This window comes from Lepidochelys kempii, chromosome 3 (genome assembly GCF_965140265.1).
Source record: "Lepidochelys kempii isolate rLepKem1 chromosome 3, rLepKem1.hap2, whole genome shotgun sequence".
NCBI classification, from domain to species: Eukaryota; Metazoa; Chordata; order Testudines; family Cheloniidae; genus Lepidochelys; species Lepidochelys kempii.
The window spans coordinates 139,759,442-139,777,455 of record NC_133258.1 but is presented as its reverse complement, the minus strand read 5'-3'; the positions used below and the strand labels follow the sequence as shown (position 1 = coordinate 139,777,455).

Sequence of the window (18,014 nt, the reverse complement as noted above, 5' to 3'; positions counted from 1 at the left end):
AAAGTTATTATTCCATAGAGATTAAAATAACCTGTAATGTGCTGTATTGCTTTTTAAGGTCTTGATGCAAAGAAGCGTATGAATATATGCTGAGTCAGAAATAAGTTTGTTTACTGGGTTCACAAATCCATACAGTAGTTTTACTGTATCTAACTTATTGCAATAAAACCACTGCATGTTCCTTAGCCACATATGGATGAAAAAAAAAATTACTAGTATTACCGTTGATGCCAAGTCCTCTCTTTCTTTCTTCATTTCTCCTCGCAGGGCTTCTTTTTCACCAGTCCTCTTATCTAGCTGGGCAATTAGCTCCCTTTCAAGGCGATCCTTCTGTCTTTCCATCTCACTTTTCAGCTGTTCACACTGGACTAGAGCCTTTGGAAATAATATATTATGAAATTTAGAATGCATTCCATTATTTAGACTTCGGACAAGAAATAAACATTCCTCTAAAGTGAGGCATTAAGTAGAACAAGCCTGACATTCTAGTCTAATGCTTTCAGAAGAACTAATTGGCTATTAGAACAGTTTCATAGCTGTGCACAGATGCCTCTATATGTGTATTGGCATACCAAAAAAAAAAACCAACAACAACAGGATTGACAAAATGAGATTACACACACGATCTTTAAAAGACTACGTGTCCAAGGACAACTTGGTTGTCCAACAAGAAAATAGTCATCTCAATTGTGTTTAGAACCCATAATAAAGTTGATGGGATTTTCCAGAGTAATTTGTGTTTTATAGATGTCTGTCCCTCTCTCAAAAGTCTGTTCCTGATATACCAGTGCTTAAGAATTCTGTGTGCATTTCACCCAAGATTGTCAAGGAAAACTTTCTGCCAATATTTGGTTCCTTGTAGACACCAATAATCTGTAGTTGCATTCCATACTGTACGACGGGACAGTCCATTACAGTGGTCTACTCTCTTCCTATAGTGAAGTATTGGGTACTAAAGGCCAAGTAGAGTCACAGAAGTAATTTGGCAAAGTAAAGGGCTGAAAAGGCTGACATTCAGATTTCTCAAATAAGGAGTAAGGAGGCCATTTATTGTAATTCCAGCTTCAGGATGTATATGCTGATTAAAATTCTGGCTTAACTGACTGAAGAGCAAGTCGTAAGCAGGCAGCAAGGAACTGTTTCTCTCATCCAAACTGAGCTGTCCAGAGATGATGGACAGCAGGATTTTGCACAGCAAGCACAGACATGATGCTTCAGAGAAGGTACTGTATAAACAAAACCCAATCAGAAAAATCTACATTTTGTGATTAAGTCCTTCCAGCAATGGAGTAAGAAAAGATTATTTTAAATTGGTCTCATTTATTCATAGATTGGTCCTCTTTCAGCTAAATTAAGATATTCAAGGCACCCTGAAAAAGCATTTTGGCTTTGATTAAACTAGGTCTTGTTTCACTAACATTCTTTCTTCAGCTTTTTTATATCCTACTTCAAGGAATCTAGAAGCCCTAAATGGATTTTATTTCCTTTGCCTTTTAAATTAGATTTTCAAAGGAGTCTATGAGTAAGAGGGAAAAAAACCCTCCATCCAATATGTTCCCCATGTGCTGGAGGGGGGAGGAAAAACTACACCATTTAATTATCTTTAAAGAGGAGTCGGGCTGAGTCTTCCACACTCCCACTATATCTAATGCGAGACCTCTGGTAGTATCTATCCCACATTTAGAAAACAGTTATCTGAGATTAAATTAATTAATGCTATCACCACCACCACTTTCTATAGAAATCGGAGCCTTGGGCAGCTCTAAATCTCAAGCATCAGTAACTTCTTTCTCTACAGCTTCTTCACCATTTGAGTGAGAGAGACAGGGCCGTAAAAGCAAAATAAAAACAAAGGGACTAAAATATGTTGCAAGAAGAAATTTGTACTTGACAAATCCCCTGCTTCCCTGATTAGTAGCTCACTTCAATTCTATGTTTAAAATCCATCTCTCAGGTTTGCTTTAACATTGAAAGATTATCTTTGCCCTGTTAAGAATAAATAAAACTAACAGGGCAAGAGGCCATAAGCAACAGAAATGCTAAATGTTTCCAAAGACTGAGAACCTAACACCTGTGCCTTTCACAAACCGGACATCACTGACAGTTATCTTAATAGTTTTGGCCTACAAAGGCAAGTCGCCCACATGAATACTCCCACTGGATTCAATGAGACTTGCCAAAGAAAAAATAGGACTTGGCCCTATGAAAGAAACAGGACTGGGTGGTACAGTACCCAAAATAATTTGCATTCACGTAGCTGGGGGCGGGAAAAAAAAAAAGAGAAAGAAAATGTTTGTTTTTTACATAAAGGGGCAGAAAGCTAGCAGTGTGTACATATGACAGTGGGTATCGGGTTGGGAGTATGGGCCAACCTCTGTAGCAGTACCCATGCTGCTGTCACAGGTAGTTCCCATGCACATGTGGAAGTCCATGCAAGTAGCAGTGAAGACTGCACAGGGAACATACCATGCATTTAGTTACTTTCTTTTCATTAGACCATCACGCACATAATGTGTGGTCAGATTTCATTACAGTAGAACCTCAGAATTACAAACTGATCTGTCAACCACACACCTCACTTGGAACTGGAAGTATGCAATCAGGCAGCTGCAGAAACAATAACAAAAAAAAATGCAAATACAATACAGTATTGCGTTAAACTACTAAAAAAATAAAAGGAAAGTTTAAAAAAAAAAAGACTTGACAAGGTAAGGAAACTGTTTCTGTGCCTGTTTCATTAAAACTAAGATGATTAAAAGCAGCATTTTTCTTCTGCATAATACAGCTTTGGAACTTTACTAAGTCAATGTTCAATTGTAAACTTTTGAAAGAACCCTAACATTTTGTTCAGAATTACGACCAATCTCCATTTCCAAGGTGTTCATAAACTCTGAGGTTCCACTGTAGTCTTCTCTCACCTAGATCTCTACTGATTTGCCTTATAAGGTTCATATCAAAATCAGGGCTGTCAAGCGATTAAAAAAAATGAATCATGATTAATCGCACTAAAACAATAATAAAATACCATTTATTTCAACATTTTTGGATGTTTTCTACATTTTCAAATACAGCACAGAATACAAAGTGTAGCGCTCACTTTATATTTATATATATGCATTGTAAAAAACCAAAATAGTATTTTTCAATTCACCTAAGTACTGTAGTGCAATCTCTATCATGAAAGTTGAACTTACAAATGTAGAATTATGTACAAAAAACCTGCATTCAAAAATAAAACAATGTAAAATTTTAGAGCCTGCAAGTCCACTCAGTCCTACTTCTTGTTAAGCCAATCGCTCAGACAAACAAGTTTGTTTATATTGGAAGGAGATAACGTTACCTGCTTCTTGTTTACAATGTCACCTGAAAGTGAGAACAGGTGTTCTCATGGCACTATTGTAGCCGGCGTCGCAAAATGTTTACATGCCAGATGCACTAAAGATTCTCATATCCCTTGATGCTTCAAGCACCATTCCATGGGACGTGTCCATGCTGATGACGGGTTCTGCTCAATAACAATCCAAAGCAGTGCAGACCAATGTATGATCATTTTCATTATCTGAGTCAGATGTCACCAGCAGAAGGTTGATTTTCTTCAGGTTCTGTAGTTTCCGCATCAGAGTGTTGCTCTTTATGACATCTGAAAACATGCTCCACACCTCGTCCCCCTCAGATTTTGGAAGGCACTTCAGATTCTTAAATCACTTGGGTCGAGTGCTGTAGCTATCTTTAGAAATCTCACATGGGTATCTTCTTTGCGTTTTCTCAGATCTGCAGTGAAAGTGTTCTTAAAATGAACAAGATGGGCTGGGTCATCATCCGAGACCGCTATAACATGAAATATATGGCAGAATGTAAGTAAAACAGAGTAGGGGACATACAATTCTCTCCCCGAGTTCAGTCACAAATTTAATGAATGCATTATTTTTTTTTAAATGAGCGTCATAATCATAGAAGCATGTCCTCTGGAATGGTGGCCGAAGCATGAAGGGGCATACAAATGTTTAGCATATCTGGCACAAATACCTTGCAATGCCAGCTACAGAAGTGCCATGCAAATGCCTGTTCTCACTTTCTGGTGACATCGTAATTAAGAAGAGGGCAGCATTATCTCCTGTAAATGTAAACAAACTTGTTTGTCTTAGTGATTGGCTGAACAAGAAGTATGGCCAAGTGGACTTGTAGGCTCTGAAGTTTTATGTTGCTTTGTTTCTAAGTCCAGTTATGTAACAAAAAGAAATCTACATTTGTAAGTTGCACTTTCGCAACAAAGAAATTGCTTGTACTTGTATGGGTAGAATTGAAAAACACTATTTCTTTTATCATTTTTACAGTGAAAATATTTATAATCAAAAATATACACTGATTTCAATTACAACACAGAATATATATGAAAATGTAGAAAAAACATCTAAAATATGTAATAAATTTCTATTTGTATTCTATTGTTTAATAGTGTGATTAAAACTGACTAATTTTTTTCATCCCACTTAATTTTTAAGTTTATCGCATGAGTTAACTGCAATTAATCGACAGCCCTAACCAAAACAGTCCACATTTCTGACCTATGTTAAATTGAATATGATCTGGTAGAGAACATATTCTGTATTTTGATACTAAAATAAAAAGCAAATTTTCAGACAGAAAATAAAGGCAAGGAAAAATTAACTTTTGTCATCTTATATGTGGTTGGAGCAAAAACAATGTTCTGCGCTCTTTGACAGAAGCCGGTCATTAACATACACCAGTGGTTCTCAAACCTATTTGATAAGGCCCCCCTTCTTTGTGCCTGTAGTAGTTCATCCCCCTTCCCCCGCAAGTACATATGCCACCACCCAGCTCTGAAGGCAGAGTGGAGAAGGTGCCCAGCTCTGAAGGCAGAGTGGAGAAGGTGCCCAGCTCTGAAGGCAGCACCACGCCAGGAGGAGCACAGAAGGGTGGCAACATGAAAAGTGATATTTGTTAATATCTCTTTTCACAGTGGACTTAGCAGCCCATTTCCACCCTTACTTCTGCCTTGCTGCCGCCACCTCAGGGCTGACAGTTGGAACCCTGCCGCTTCCAGGTGAGGGATTGGGGTGGGGTGGAAGGAGAGCCGGAGCCCTAGCTGCCTCCCGGTGAAGGAGAGGGTGGAAGGAGAGACTACGTGGCGGGGCTCCAGCTGTCTCCTCTATCCCCACCTTCTGGGTGTGCATTTCCCTTCTTCATGAGCATCAGTCTCCTGGGGCTGACAGCCAGAGCTCTTAAAACACACAGCTCGTGCCTCCCTTGGGAAGCCTGCTCCATAGCTTGAGAACCACAGACATGCAATTGCAACTCTGGGAATAATGTATCACAGATGATATTGTAGATGCACAAATAAGGAAACCAATAATCCATGTAAAATTTTAATTCTGTGAGCAGGGAACAAAACTGATAAACAGTTTAGATCTCTAGTAGGGCATTACACATACTGATGAATGACTGTCACCGATTCCTGCTACACATATATTAACAATTTTGAAAATCTGATACTAAGGTATTTAGGCACCTAAAGATGCAGATACACACCTAGTGGAATTTTCAAAAGCACCTTGGTGCCTAACTCCATCTTCAGGCATGTAGATACCTTTGGAAGTCTGGCTCCTGGTTACTAACAGTTAATGAGGGCTTTATTTCTTTCAACTTCTCTAGTGATTCAGTATGTGTGGTATTTCCCTCTCCCATCATCATTTCCCACTATTAACTCTGAAACTAGTTTTATGGTAATATTCTTTTTAAAGAACACATGCACTTTTATAGTGTCCCATAAATAATACCAGCAACTGATGCCCAGAGGGAGCATTATGTTAATCTTGTCCTTTCTTAATTAAAATATTCTGATTTAGTAGTAATTCTCTAATTACACAGTAGATGGCACTACATATCAAGATAATTTAATCTACATCAATTGAAGCTGACACCTATATAAAGTAATTAGTTTTAACCTAAGCACTAGATTAAACATTTGATTTTACCATAATAATTTTACAGTGCCCAAACACATACATCACTTTTATATATCATTTTACATCTTCACACACTTATGTGCATTTTAAAACAATTAATGCCCAGACTCAAAGATCTCAGAACCTGGGGTCCAGACCAAACATTTATGCTGCAATTTTTAGTCCCGCAGCCCGATCTCCATGAGCCCAAGTCAGCTGACCCAGGCCAATCGCAGAAATGTTATTACAGTGTAGACATACTCAGAGAGATTAAGTTATTTGCCTGAGGCCACAATGCATATCAGTCTAAGAACCTGAATTAGAACTCAAAAAGTCAAGTTCTGTAGTCGGATCATTAAGAATGTTTCCTCTCCAGGATCATGCTATTTCTCTTAAACGGTCTTATGAAGACCATCATCATATCAAACGCTTTAAATGAGCCTTTACTTCAAGACAGCTACATGATTTGGGTATGAAATAGTGTTTTACAGCCTAGGGGCCTTATTGTCTTGATGTGGAAACAAATCTAATTAACATTTAAGACAGTTAAGAATACTGAAGAACTATACCATCGTCTTACTAAATTTACCTTCATTTTTTCTAAATTGGCTTCTTCTGTCATTTGCACAGCTTGTTTCACTTGTTCATAAGCACTAGATTCCCTTTGTTGCATCTCACTCAGGTTCCTTCTTACTGAAACAAGTGCACCCATTAAGTCATCTCTTTCTCTGCATGAACAAAAAAAAAAAAAAATACAGAGACAAGAAACATAAAACATTAATGGACTGAAAAAAGCAGCATCATAAGTAAAGTAAGACAAAAATCTGCATTAATATGTATTAAGTTTTAAAGACAGAGTAGCGCCAGCTCAGCACATACTAAAGCATAATGTGTAGGATGACCTCCTGTCCTTAAAAGCAGTGGGTTGTTAGTGAAGCTGCCAATAATGATGGCAGGGTTCTTGTCAGGAATTTATCCAAGCTAAATAGTACAAGTATGACCTTGTTTTAAAAAAAAAAAAAAAAAAAAAGCAAGGTACAAGGTCAATGACAAGCTTCAGAAAAAACATAGGGCAAGGCAAAATGGGACAATACTGATAATGAATCATTAAGAATACATTTTTCTGCATTATATTTAAAGGAAAACTGCACTGAATCATATTAGTATCACAGATAACTAATATATATCTAAAGCCATTTGTACTCTGCAGCAAATTGGACCTAAATTCTGCTAAAAGATTTCTGGATTCTGTATCTCCATCACTTCTTTATTTAAAGAAAGAAATGTAGGTTATCATCTCCACATTTTCAGTTTTTGATATGCATAAGAGCTTTATATTGCTAATATACAGAAGAAGTCTTAGGTGCAGCTACAGGTTTTGGCAGCTGGCTCTTTTGACACCTCGGAAGGAGGCAGTTTGGATTGTGGAATAATCACAGTAGCAAACACTGATCTTTTCAAAGGTGCCTAAGAGAGTTCGGTGCTCAAAATTTGACTGATTTTTTTCAGTGAGATTTGGGCACTTAGGCTTCCTTTAGTTTCTTAAAATCCTAGCCTAAATATTTCTGCTGAAATATTTCTGCAAAGCAGAGCAACAGTCAATTTTGTTGGACAAGATTTCAATGGAACAACACCGATTTATATCGCCCAAGAATCTGGTCCACAGACTTAAAATTGTCACCTCTAAGTTTCAGATCTAACAACCAATTGAGATGACTGGATCAGCCCACATATCTTGTTTCAAGCTATTCACAAACTCAGGAAGACAACAGTGTATTATTTATACTCTGCTTATGTTTCCCAGATTGATGGAGGGGAGGGGAGGAGATTTTTGTATTTGACTGGTTAACTACCTGAGTTCCTCTTTAAACAAGTATTTTGTGGTATTATAAATTATGTTAGAGTGCCTAGCATTTTGAACAGATTTTTTTTATTATTTAAACCTAATTAAAGAAAGAGAAACAGTTGCAAATTGTTCTTTTAAAGACCGCCATAAAAATGCTGCCTTCTTTTTACCCATGTGTCAAGGTTCCTCCCCCACTCTGAACTCTAGGGTACAGATGTGGGGACCTGCATGAAAAACCTCCTAAGCTTATCTTTACCAGCTTAGGTCAAAACTTCCCCAAGGTACAAAATATTCCACCCGTTGTCCTTGGACTGGCCGCTACCACCACCAAACTAATACTGGTTACTGGGGAAGAGCTGTTTGGACGCGTCTTTCCCCCCAAAATACTTCCCAAAACCCTGCACCCCACTTCCTGGACAAGGTTTGGTAAAAAGCCTCACCAATTTGCCTAGGTGACTACAGACCCAGACCCTTGGATCTTAAGAACAATGAACAATCCTCCCAACACTTGCACCCCCCTTTTCCTGGGAAATGTTGGATAAAAAGCCTCACCAATTTGCATAGGTGACCACAGACCCAAACCCTTGGATCTGAGAACAATGAAAAAGCATTCAGTGTTTTACAAGAAGACTTTTAATAAAAAATAGAAGTAAACAGAAATAAAGAAATCCCCCCTGTAAAATCAGGATGGTAGATATCTTACAGGGTAATTAGATTCAAAAACATAGAGAACCCCTCTAGGCAAAACCTTAAGTTACAAAAAAGATACACAGACAGAAATAGTTATTCTATTCAGCACAATTCTTTTCTCAGACATTTAAAGAAATCATAATCTAACACATACCTAGCTAGATTACTTACTAAAAGTTCTAAGGCTCCATTCCTGGTCTATCCCTGGCAGAAACCAGCATACAGACAGACACAGACCCTTTGTTTCTCTCCCTCCTCCCAGCTTTTGAAAGTATCTTGTCTCCTCATTGGTCATTTTGGTCAGGTGCCAGCGAGGTTACCTTTAGCTTCTTAACCCTTTACAGGTGAGAGGAGCTTTCCCCTGGCCAGGAGGGATTTCAAAGGGGTTTACCCTTCCCTTTATATTTATGACACCATGTATGGAATTACTTCCTTAAAAGTACACTAGTTGGAGGTGCAGGAAGCAAAATATTAAGTCCTGGACTAGTGACAGGTTAAAAGTACAAACCAGCAAAAAGCAGACCTGCAATATTATTTACACAGACAAGAGAAAATGCACACACTGTTTTTTGTAGCTCAACTTTTCTACAGCTCCCAAAGATTCTTGTAAACAGATCAAAAAGAACTGTTGCATGGAGTATTAAAACAACACCTGAAGGAAACCTATCTGCAGGTACTGTACATCATAGTAAGAAAACACCATTGAAATCTTGTTCCCATTGAAGTCAAAAGGCAGAACTCCTAGGAACTTCTGTAGGGTCAGAATTTGACCCTATATTTGCCACTGATTTTTAAGCAGAACACCCAACAGAATTTTCTTACAGCACTACAACGTGATCACAGAAGAACAAGAAGAAAAAAAACCACCACACAATTTTTGAGAAATACTGTATTATTGTGTTAAATGTTAAAAATAAACCACTATTAAAATTAGCATTCCCTATTAGAAGCAATCAAGCTTTTAATTACAAAGTAAATGTCCATGAACCTACTTTGTTAACCTTTCAATGGTCTGCATGTGGACATTGGAATGAGTCTGAGAAAGAACAGCCTCATGTTGTGCGCATTTCAGACAAAGACCACCAACCCTGTTGGAATTAGTTGTTGCAATAAGTGAATCTCGGTGCTTTAATCTTCCTTTTAGATCTTCACAATTCTTCTCAGATTCAGATAAGTCTTTCCTAGAATTAAGAGATGATGTTGTTATAAGCAATAAATAAATGTTTCTACATTTATTTCAATAACTAGAAAGCTGTTATAACTAGAGGGACAAGGTGCATAGCCCATCAACTGTAAGGACATCCCAATATGCAAAGGGGGACCCAGTCAATCTGTGCGCACTTGCACTGAAGGCAAGCGACTATATGCTAGTCTTTATTCTCCTCTGCGGCGCAGTCACCACCTCCTTGCCTGTGCCTCACCCCTAGAAATTAATCTGCAACAAGTGCCAATACAGGAGAAAGGTGCCATATGATCCTTGGACCTGATGCCACAAGGTGCTGAGCACTCTGACTCTGATCCAGCAAAGCACTTAGGCTCATGCTTAACTTTAAGCATTTGAATTGCCCCATAGAATTCAATGCAACTACTCATATACATACAGTTAAGCAAATGTTTGCGTGCTTTGCTGAAGCAGGGTCAGTGTCCTCAGCACCTTGCAAGATCAAGTCCCCAGTGAGAATCATCATTAAGCAGGTGGCTGCATTCTCCACTGGCTGAAGCTTTCAAAGAATTTGAAAACAGATTTATCTTTGACTCTGGTGTTTGTGCATGTTTTGCACTTCAAGATCATTCACTGTACTAGCTCAACTAGCTGTTACGTTTACTATTCAGTCATCATTTAAGATGGAGAATAAGGGGATTAGTACAAGAATTGTAAGGTGAACAAGGAACTGGCTAAAGTGGAAATGACAAAGGGTTGTGCTGAAAAGGAGAACTATTGAGCTGGACGAATGTTACTAGTGTAGTTCACTCAAGGATCCGTCTTGGGACTGATCTGATTCAATATTTTCGATTAATGACCTTGGCACAGAAAGGAGTGTACTAATTAAATTTGCTGATTACGCAAAGTTGGGAGGCATCGTCAATATAGAGGAGGATCAGAATACTATACAGGAAGAATTGGTTGCATACTACTAGTACTCCTGGAGGAGGAGTAATAGAATGTGGTGAAATTTAATAGTACTGTACTAAGGTCATGCACTTAATGACTAATAAGCATTTCTGCTATAAGCTGGGGGGCTCTGCTATAAGCTGGGGGGCTCATCGTTTGGAAACAACAGAGGAGAAGACAGACCTGGGGATGTATTAGTCGATCACAGGATGATTAGGAGCCACTAATGTGATTCAGTCATAAAAAAAAAAAAAAAAAAAATCTGATCCTAGGATGTATTAGGTGAGTTATTTCCAGTAGAGGTAGAGAAGTATTAATGCCATTGTACAAGGCACTGATACGAACTCATCTGGAATACTGTATACAATTCTGGTCACCCATCTTCAAGAAAGATTCATTCAAACTGGAGCAGAGGCAGATAAGGACTACCAGGATGATCAGGGAAATGAAGGACCTATGTGATGAAAGGAACTGGAAGAGCTTTATTTGTTTAGCCTAGCAAAAAGAAGGCTGACAGTAGATAGGATTATTCTCTATAAATACATTGGAGGGGTAACCAACAAGGAGGGATAAGAGCTGTTTAAGCTAAAAGACAATGGTGTGAAACAAAAAGTGGGTATAAACTGGCCATTAGAGGACGATTTCTGACCATCAGAAGTGTGAGGTTCTTGAACAGCCCCCCACAACAGCAGTAGCGGGGCAAACACCCTAACTAGTTCTAAGATAGGTAGCCCCGTTCATAAATTTATCAAGCTGTTCTATAGCAGGTGCCTGGACTTAATGACTGAGAAAGTCCCTTTCCTATGTCCTACATTCAGGTTTCCAGCATTGCAGGGTGTATATTTAAATTTAGCCTCTTTACCAGTAAGACACTTTCTAAAGAGACCACATTTTAATTCTGTGGATTAAGTTAATTGACACAATCCATTTAAGATCTGAAACTTGTGGCATAAGATTTCTATTATGGGATAGCCCTATCGAATTTAATAGAAAATGTATAACTTTTCTACACATTTATTTTTATTTTTTTTATCAGCTTACAAAATTTGAACAGAGTTTTATTTCTTCAAGAGAACTATGCTACAAAAGCCAGAAAGTCTAAAGAAAGGATCCTATTCTCTAGTAAATCTCTATATGATTTTTTAATATTGGCTTTATCCTTATTAAATTTGACAAATCTTTTCCATAAGTGTCATGTAATTAACTTGTTTTAAAATCGTGTTTTTAATTATATTTCAGAAAGAACTGTTTATATTAGAAAATGTAAATGTTTAATTGTCACATGTGCCTGATTACTTTTTTAAATTTCATTTTCAACAAGAGTGCAAACCATTGAAAACACTTGTGTTATTTACAAATTATTTAAAGAAAAAAATGGCCATTTCAATTTACCTTAGAGACCGTACTTGAGCTTCAAGTGTATCAGTCCTTTCTTGATAAAGAAGTTTTAGTTTCTCCTTTAAAAAAAGATGAAAGAAAACGGTATGAATCTTCCTCTTTCCTCACAATTATCTCCTCTTAGCGCTTTATAGATAAATCCAAAAATTTGCTATATTCACTAATTGCCCCTGAAGATCAAAAATTTTCAACCCAAACCATTGGTTTCAGAACTAACTTTCCTTACTCTTTGTCATAAATATAAAGGGAAGGGTAAACCCCTTTAAAATCCCTCCTGGCCAGAGGAAAAATCCTCTCACCTGTAAAGGGTTAAGAAGCTAAAGGTAACCTCGCTGGCACCTGACCAAAATGACCAATGAGGAGACAAGATGCTTTCAAAAGCTGGGAGGAGGGAGAAAAAACAAAGGGTCTGTGTCTGTCTGTGTGATGCTTTTGCCGGGGACAGAAAAGGAATGGAGTCTTAGAACTTAGTAAGTAATCTAGCTAGGTATGTGTTAGATTATGATTTCTTTAAATGGCTGAGAAAATAGCTGTGCTGAATAGAATGAATATTCCTGTCTGTGTGTCTTTTTTGTAACTTAAGGTTTTGCCTAGAGGGATTCTCTATATTTTGAATCTAATTACCCTGTAAGGTATTCACCATCCTGATTTTACAGAGGTGATTCTTTTTTTTACTTCTATTAAAAGTCTTCTTGTAAGAAAACTGAAAACGCTTTTTCATTGTTCTAAGATCCAAGGGTTTGGGTCTGTGGTCACCTATGCAAATTGGTGAGGATTTTTACCAAACCTTCCCCAGGAAGTGGGGTGCAAAGGTTGGGAGGATTTTGGGGGGAAAGACGTTTCCAAACTACGTTTTTTCAGGAACCCAGATAAAGTTTGGTGGTGGCAGTGGAAGTCCAAGACCAAGGGTAAAATAGTCTGTACCTTGGGGAAGTTTTAACCTAAGCCGGTAAAAGTAAGCTTAGGAGGTTTTCATGCAGGTCCCCACATCTGTACCCTAGAGTTCAGAGTGGGGAAGGAATCTTGACACTCTTCTTTTCAAAAAGCTTAGATAATGAACTCTCACACTGATGCTTACTTATTTCTACACATCGAGCCATATCCTAAGCTAGTGTAAATTGCCACAGAGCCATTGATTTCAGTTGAGCTACCATGGTTTATACAGGTTGATGATCTGACCAATCGGGCCTCATAACAGGGTGAGCCACTGTCAAAGTGCCTGTTTGTGGCCTGGGGCAGCAGCCTGCCTTCATTTCCCCTTCTATTCAGGGCCCCGTAAAAACTCCATAATCCACTGGTAATTAAAAACACTCCCCTTCTAGGGTCAATTTTTTTTAGTCCTTCCACACACTAGCCCTCCAGGCCCCAACTCCTCCTCCTGACTCCTTCTCCTGACTCAGGAGACTCCGAAGCAGGGTTCAGTTCAAACAGTCCCTTTATTACCTGCAGCACTCATCTCAGGCCAGATACACCTTCCCAGGACTTCTGTCCTGACACTCCCCCCTGTCTTAGCGCCCAATTGAACTGCCTTTCCCCAGGAGTTTGTCCCTTCCTACCTTAGCTCACCATGCCTGGCCTGAGTTCATCCCATGTTCTCATCCATTATTACCCACCTGGGAAAGTGACCTGATCTTGTCAAGTTTAGAGCTGAGACCCCATTTTCCCTTAAAGGGGCCAATCACCCTATGACAGGCCTGCCTTTGCTCCCACAGAAGTCAACAGAAATACTCCTAAATAGAGAAGATTTGGGGCCATTATGAAGAACCTGGTAAACTCTCTCATTACCACAACATGAGTTATTCAGTATTTAGTCCTATTGCTTTCTAAAATGCTGAACATGAAAAAGATGTACTTGCAGTGGTTAAATAGCTTCAAATGTCCTAGCAGTGGTTAAACGGCATGGTGATGTGGGGCCATAGCAATCCCTTACACAGAATTTCTCGTTTCTTTCACCATGAATGATCAACCAATACACAAAAATGTCACAAATGGGCAAATAAGAGGAAAGAAAAGAGGCAACTACTATGGAGACTTGAACTGTCACAGGATTTAAGATGCTGGGAGCTTAGATGTCATCACAAAGATTTCTGGCTTTGCAGGCAGAGGCATCAATGAAAATAATCTTTTATATATAGTATTTTCTTGTCATAAATGAGTGATTAGGAATAATAATCTTGAAGCACCCAAATCTCCTTTAAAACTACATAGTTCATACACACACAGTTAGGTAGAATGAAGTAAATAGCAGTGACAGCAATACACCACCACCAGTTTAGGTTAGGAAGTGAAAAATACATTGTCAAGTTGAGATGACAGGGTGAGGACTCTCCCAAATGGAGTATCTCCAAGATACTGTGGGTCTTCTGTGCTGCATCTCTGAGAGGCACAACACAGAAATTGCAACCCAAGGGATGGGGATTAAGAAGAGATGAAGCCAATTTAGCACCATCTGGATGTTGGGCTGCTCCGGAGACTGCAGCGACCCACAGTACCAGACGGCTGCCAGCTCTCAGCTGCCTACAGCCATCAGTATTGTCTAGAATCTCCACAACGCTGTGTACTGCCGCGCTATACCAGACATGTGCCGTCTACCCCAGCTCCACCTTGACATGCTGAGATTTACACAAAACAGCCTACCTATCACCACTGTCTAAAGGGACAATAAAATTAATTATCTTAGGACACTAAGAACATGCGCTTCAAGGGATAGATATTGACCTCAAAAGACTAGGGGTTCAATCAATCAAATCTCCTCCTCCAAAACTCTCAAGAAATTAATCCTAAAAAATGCCACCAAGAAAGAGAAGCGCTAAAATCTTTAGCCATGATATGACACCGCAAAGAAATTATTTCAATACCAACCAATTCTAACTGCCATTTTTCTGTTTCTGCAGTGGCTGTTGTGGCCAAGACCTGTTCTTTATTATGTGATGGTGAGGACTTCACAGGTTGACATAAATAAGAGTCATCACCTCCTACAGTCCAGGAGTTCCGAGCATTTGCCTGAAATACAATGGTAATGCTTCAGAATTTAATCACATAGCTGTTTAAGTAAAAATATTAACTACTGCGAATGTTATATAATGTTAGAATCTCTAATCCAGCATTTTTCAAATTTTCATAAAGGTTTGCCTAAGGTTTAGTTTGAGAACAGAGTGACAGTTTGGACAGTTTTTATTTCAAATGAACCAGTTTACCGACCCTTAATAAAAAAATATCAAACTTACTGAAGCATCCAAAAGAGTTTGTTCTCTCAACGTCTGCTCTACAGTTAGAGATTTCATTTCCTCATGGAGTTTCTCATTTTCCAGCACAACTACTCGTATCCGATCTTTCATCCCAGACAACTCCTCCTAGGAAACCGAATACAAATACTGTACATAGACAACTCCTAGATACAGCTATGACTATTTAAATACATCTTGATGTCACAAGCAGAGTTGCATAAATAACTGATTTTTTTTATTTGCTTGCAGTTCCAAAAAATTGAAAAAGATTCAGTTTGGGTTGAACCAAAATACTTTTTCAGATCAAACAAAATGTTTCACTCAGCCCAAAATGAACAGCTTCAGGTATTTTTAATAACAGCAAAGGAAATGAATGGCTACAGTCACAAAAAACAGAGGAGGCAGCAACGTCCCCTCTTATATCTAATAGCCCAGTGGTGAGGGTTCTCACCTGAGACATGGAAAACCCAGGTTTGAATTGCTGCTCTGGAGCAGGGATTTGAGCCCAGGTTACTTCTTTCCAGGTGAGTAAACTAACCACCAGGCTATGGGGCTATTCTGGGGTGAGCCTCTCTCAATCTCTCCTGTCGAAGCTGTTCTACTTGGTTTAAACACTGATATATTAATTGGAGCAGAGACTGGAACCAAGGTGTCCCAGGCGAGTTCCCTAACCACTGGCCTATCGTCTCTCTCTCTGACCCAATGACTATTCAAACATTTTGTACAAAGTGGGGATTTTAACTTGAGTCAATTCCCACCCACCACCTCCCCATCTGTTTTTGTGAATGTGGCCTAAATCTCCTGGTGAATGTAGCCCACCCAAAATTGAAATATTTTGTTTTGATAATTTTAAAAAACTGTGTTTGTTTTGACATTTCTAATTTTTTTTTAAAAAACCATTTTGGCCAAAACCAAAAAAATAATAATCACCAGTTGCACCAATTCAACACAAATTTGTGAAATGTTTTGGTTGTTCCAAATTTGCCTTTTTCAGTAACAAAAAGTTTCATGTAAAATTTTTGCATATACTGTATATTCATGCATATATATTTCTTAAGATATTAGCAAAAGACTTGTTCTTTTTTAACCCTGTCATAGGCATAATAAGCATGTTTGATAATAGTCTAATTTGCACCTTAATGCTGGTTACATGGTTATTTGAGTGGGAAAAGTTATACAACTGTTTCATTTAAATAAGTAGATACACCGTTGTCTATTTCAGATGTTGTACCAATAAAATAAAAACCAGCAGGATCTTATTAAAGGGAAAAAGGCAAAATACCACATTTATTGTGAATACAGAAAGGATCATAGTAAGCAGTTAGTTATAGTTATAACATTCCATTCAATCTCAAATTTATTCTCACATTCATTCATTCATACAAACACACACACACACACACAGGTTCTGCAAGGTTGTTATCATAGTTACCAGCCTTAGAGTTGCTCATGCCAAGTCACTGGCCAGGTGGCCTGGACATGAGGAGGGAGCAGGGCCTTGTCAGATGCTCATCTGATGCTCCTGGAAGTTGGTTTGCAGAATCAGACCCCGAAGTTCTCACTTTTTAGAGTCTATTTTTATAGGAATTTCTTCCTATGCCAGTCTATGGGAATTGCTTCATCATGCTGTTGCTGAATCAATCAGCAGATAGCACATTCCTGACGGCTCCAAGATGTTATCTTGTTCTTTGGTTCTCCCATTCTTGAGGCTGTTGGGTGGATTCCAGTCTGCCCTCCGGGTGGGGTCCTCTGGTTATTTCCACTTGACACCTTCTTCAGCCGATGGACACTGGATTCTTAGGCTGGCACCTCCCTGATCATTCAGTTATTATCCACACCAAGCATCCATCCACATACATCCTCTATCTCTATTTTAATCACAATGGTTAATACAACAAAAGGGTGGGGAGTCTCTGGGTGCTGTTTCTGTTGTTAGAGTACTGCTTTGAGTCTCTCTCTCTTGTGAATTGCTTTGAGAACAGACTCTGTCTTAGAATGTACTAACACAGTTAGCAGCTTGCAAGTTTCACACATAGAGGGAGAGAAACAGTACCAAAAACCAAGAGACCTCTTAATTAGTAATACCCTGGAATTTAAACTCTGGGGAATCAAACTCATTTGTGATTTTAATACAGAACTTCTTTAATATGATCCAACACAGACACATTTTATCAAGAAAAGAAGGCTCCTGATGAGATGGATTTTAAAAACTATACAGATGTGATGATGTATGTGAAGACACAGTACATTCTAACTGTATTTACTTCAATTTTGGCTTGTGTAGTATTTAGAATCTCAAGGTCTGAGCCTGTAAGCACTTTGCACATAGAACTCTTAATAAACTCAATGAAAATTCCATGAGCATGATACTTGTGGGATCTTAGGATCTTAATGGGTGAAGCAGGTTGCATACCTTGCAAAACTTCACTTCAGCTTCTAAGTGGTGAATGTACTGGGACTGATCATTAATGATCGGAACAAGATCACAAAGAGTAGGCAAATTCTGATCTGCAGCATTTGAAGTTCTCTGGGGGAAAAATAAGTAAATTAAGCATAATAAATATTTTATAATCAGAATTTTTCTCTTCTAATTTTTGTATCACAGAAAGTTGTTTCCACTCTCAGAATTCTATTCATACTGAATTCATTTTTGCAAAGTGTTAAAAGAAAATACCTTGTACAAAAACTTTGATGTACTATTCATGCTATTGTAATAATATAGTGAAACCTATACCAGAGACCATCTTTATCAAAGGACTCAATGTCTTAAGAGA

At 38.4% G+C, this 18,014-nt stretch overlaps 1 protein-coding gene across 11 annotated transcripts in view; it reads right to left on the bottom strand.

Annotated features, from left to right (window-relative positions):
* Window positions 1-18,014, bottom strand: part of SDCCAG8 (SHH signaling and ciliogenesis regulator SDCCAG8) — a 155,707-nt gene that overhangs the window by 117,465 nt on the left and 20,228 nt on the right. For 9 of the 11 annotated variants that reach the window (XR_012158166.1, XM_073338251.1, XM_073338253.1 and 6 more), the window contains 7 exons: window positions 17,654-17,767; window positions 15,241-15,366; window positions 14,876-15,016; window positions 12,008-12,072; window positions 9,495-9,683; window positions 6,556-6,694; window positions 223-375 (listed from right to left, as the gene is read on the bottom strand). Coding sequence is in view for 10 of the 11 variants with exons in the window: in XM_073338251.1 (XP_073194352.1) it covers window positions 223-375; window positions 6,556-6,694; window positions 9,495-9,683; window positions 12,008-12,072; window positions 14,876-15,016; window positions 15,241-15,366; window positions 17,654-17,767 (927 nt within the window). In the remaining variant the exon portion in view is untranslated. The remainder of the gene's footprint in view (window positions 1-222; window positions 376-6,555; window positions 6,695-9,494; window positions 9,684-12,007; window positions 12,073-14,875; window positions 15,017-15,240; window positions 15,367-17,653; window positions 17,768-18,014) is intronic. The other 2 variants (XM_073338255.1, XM_073338260.1) reach the window with 1 other exon arrangement.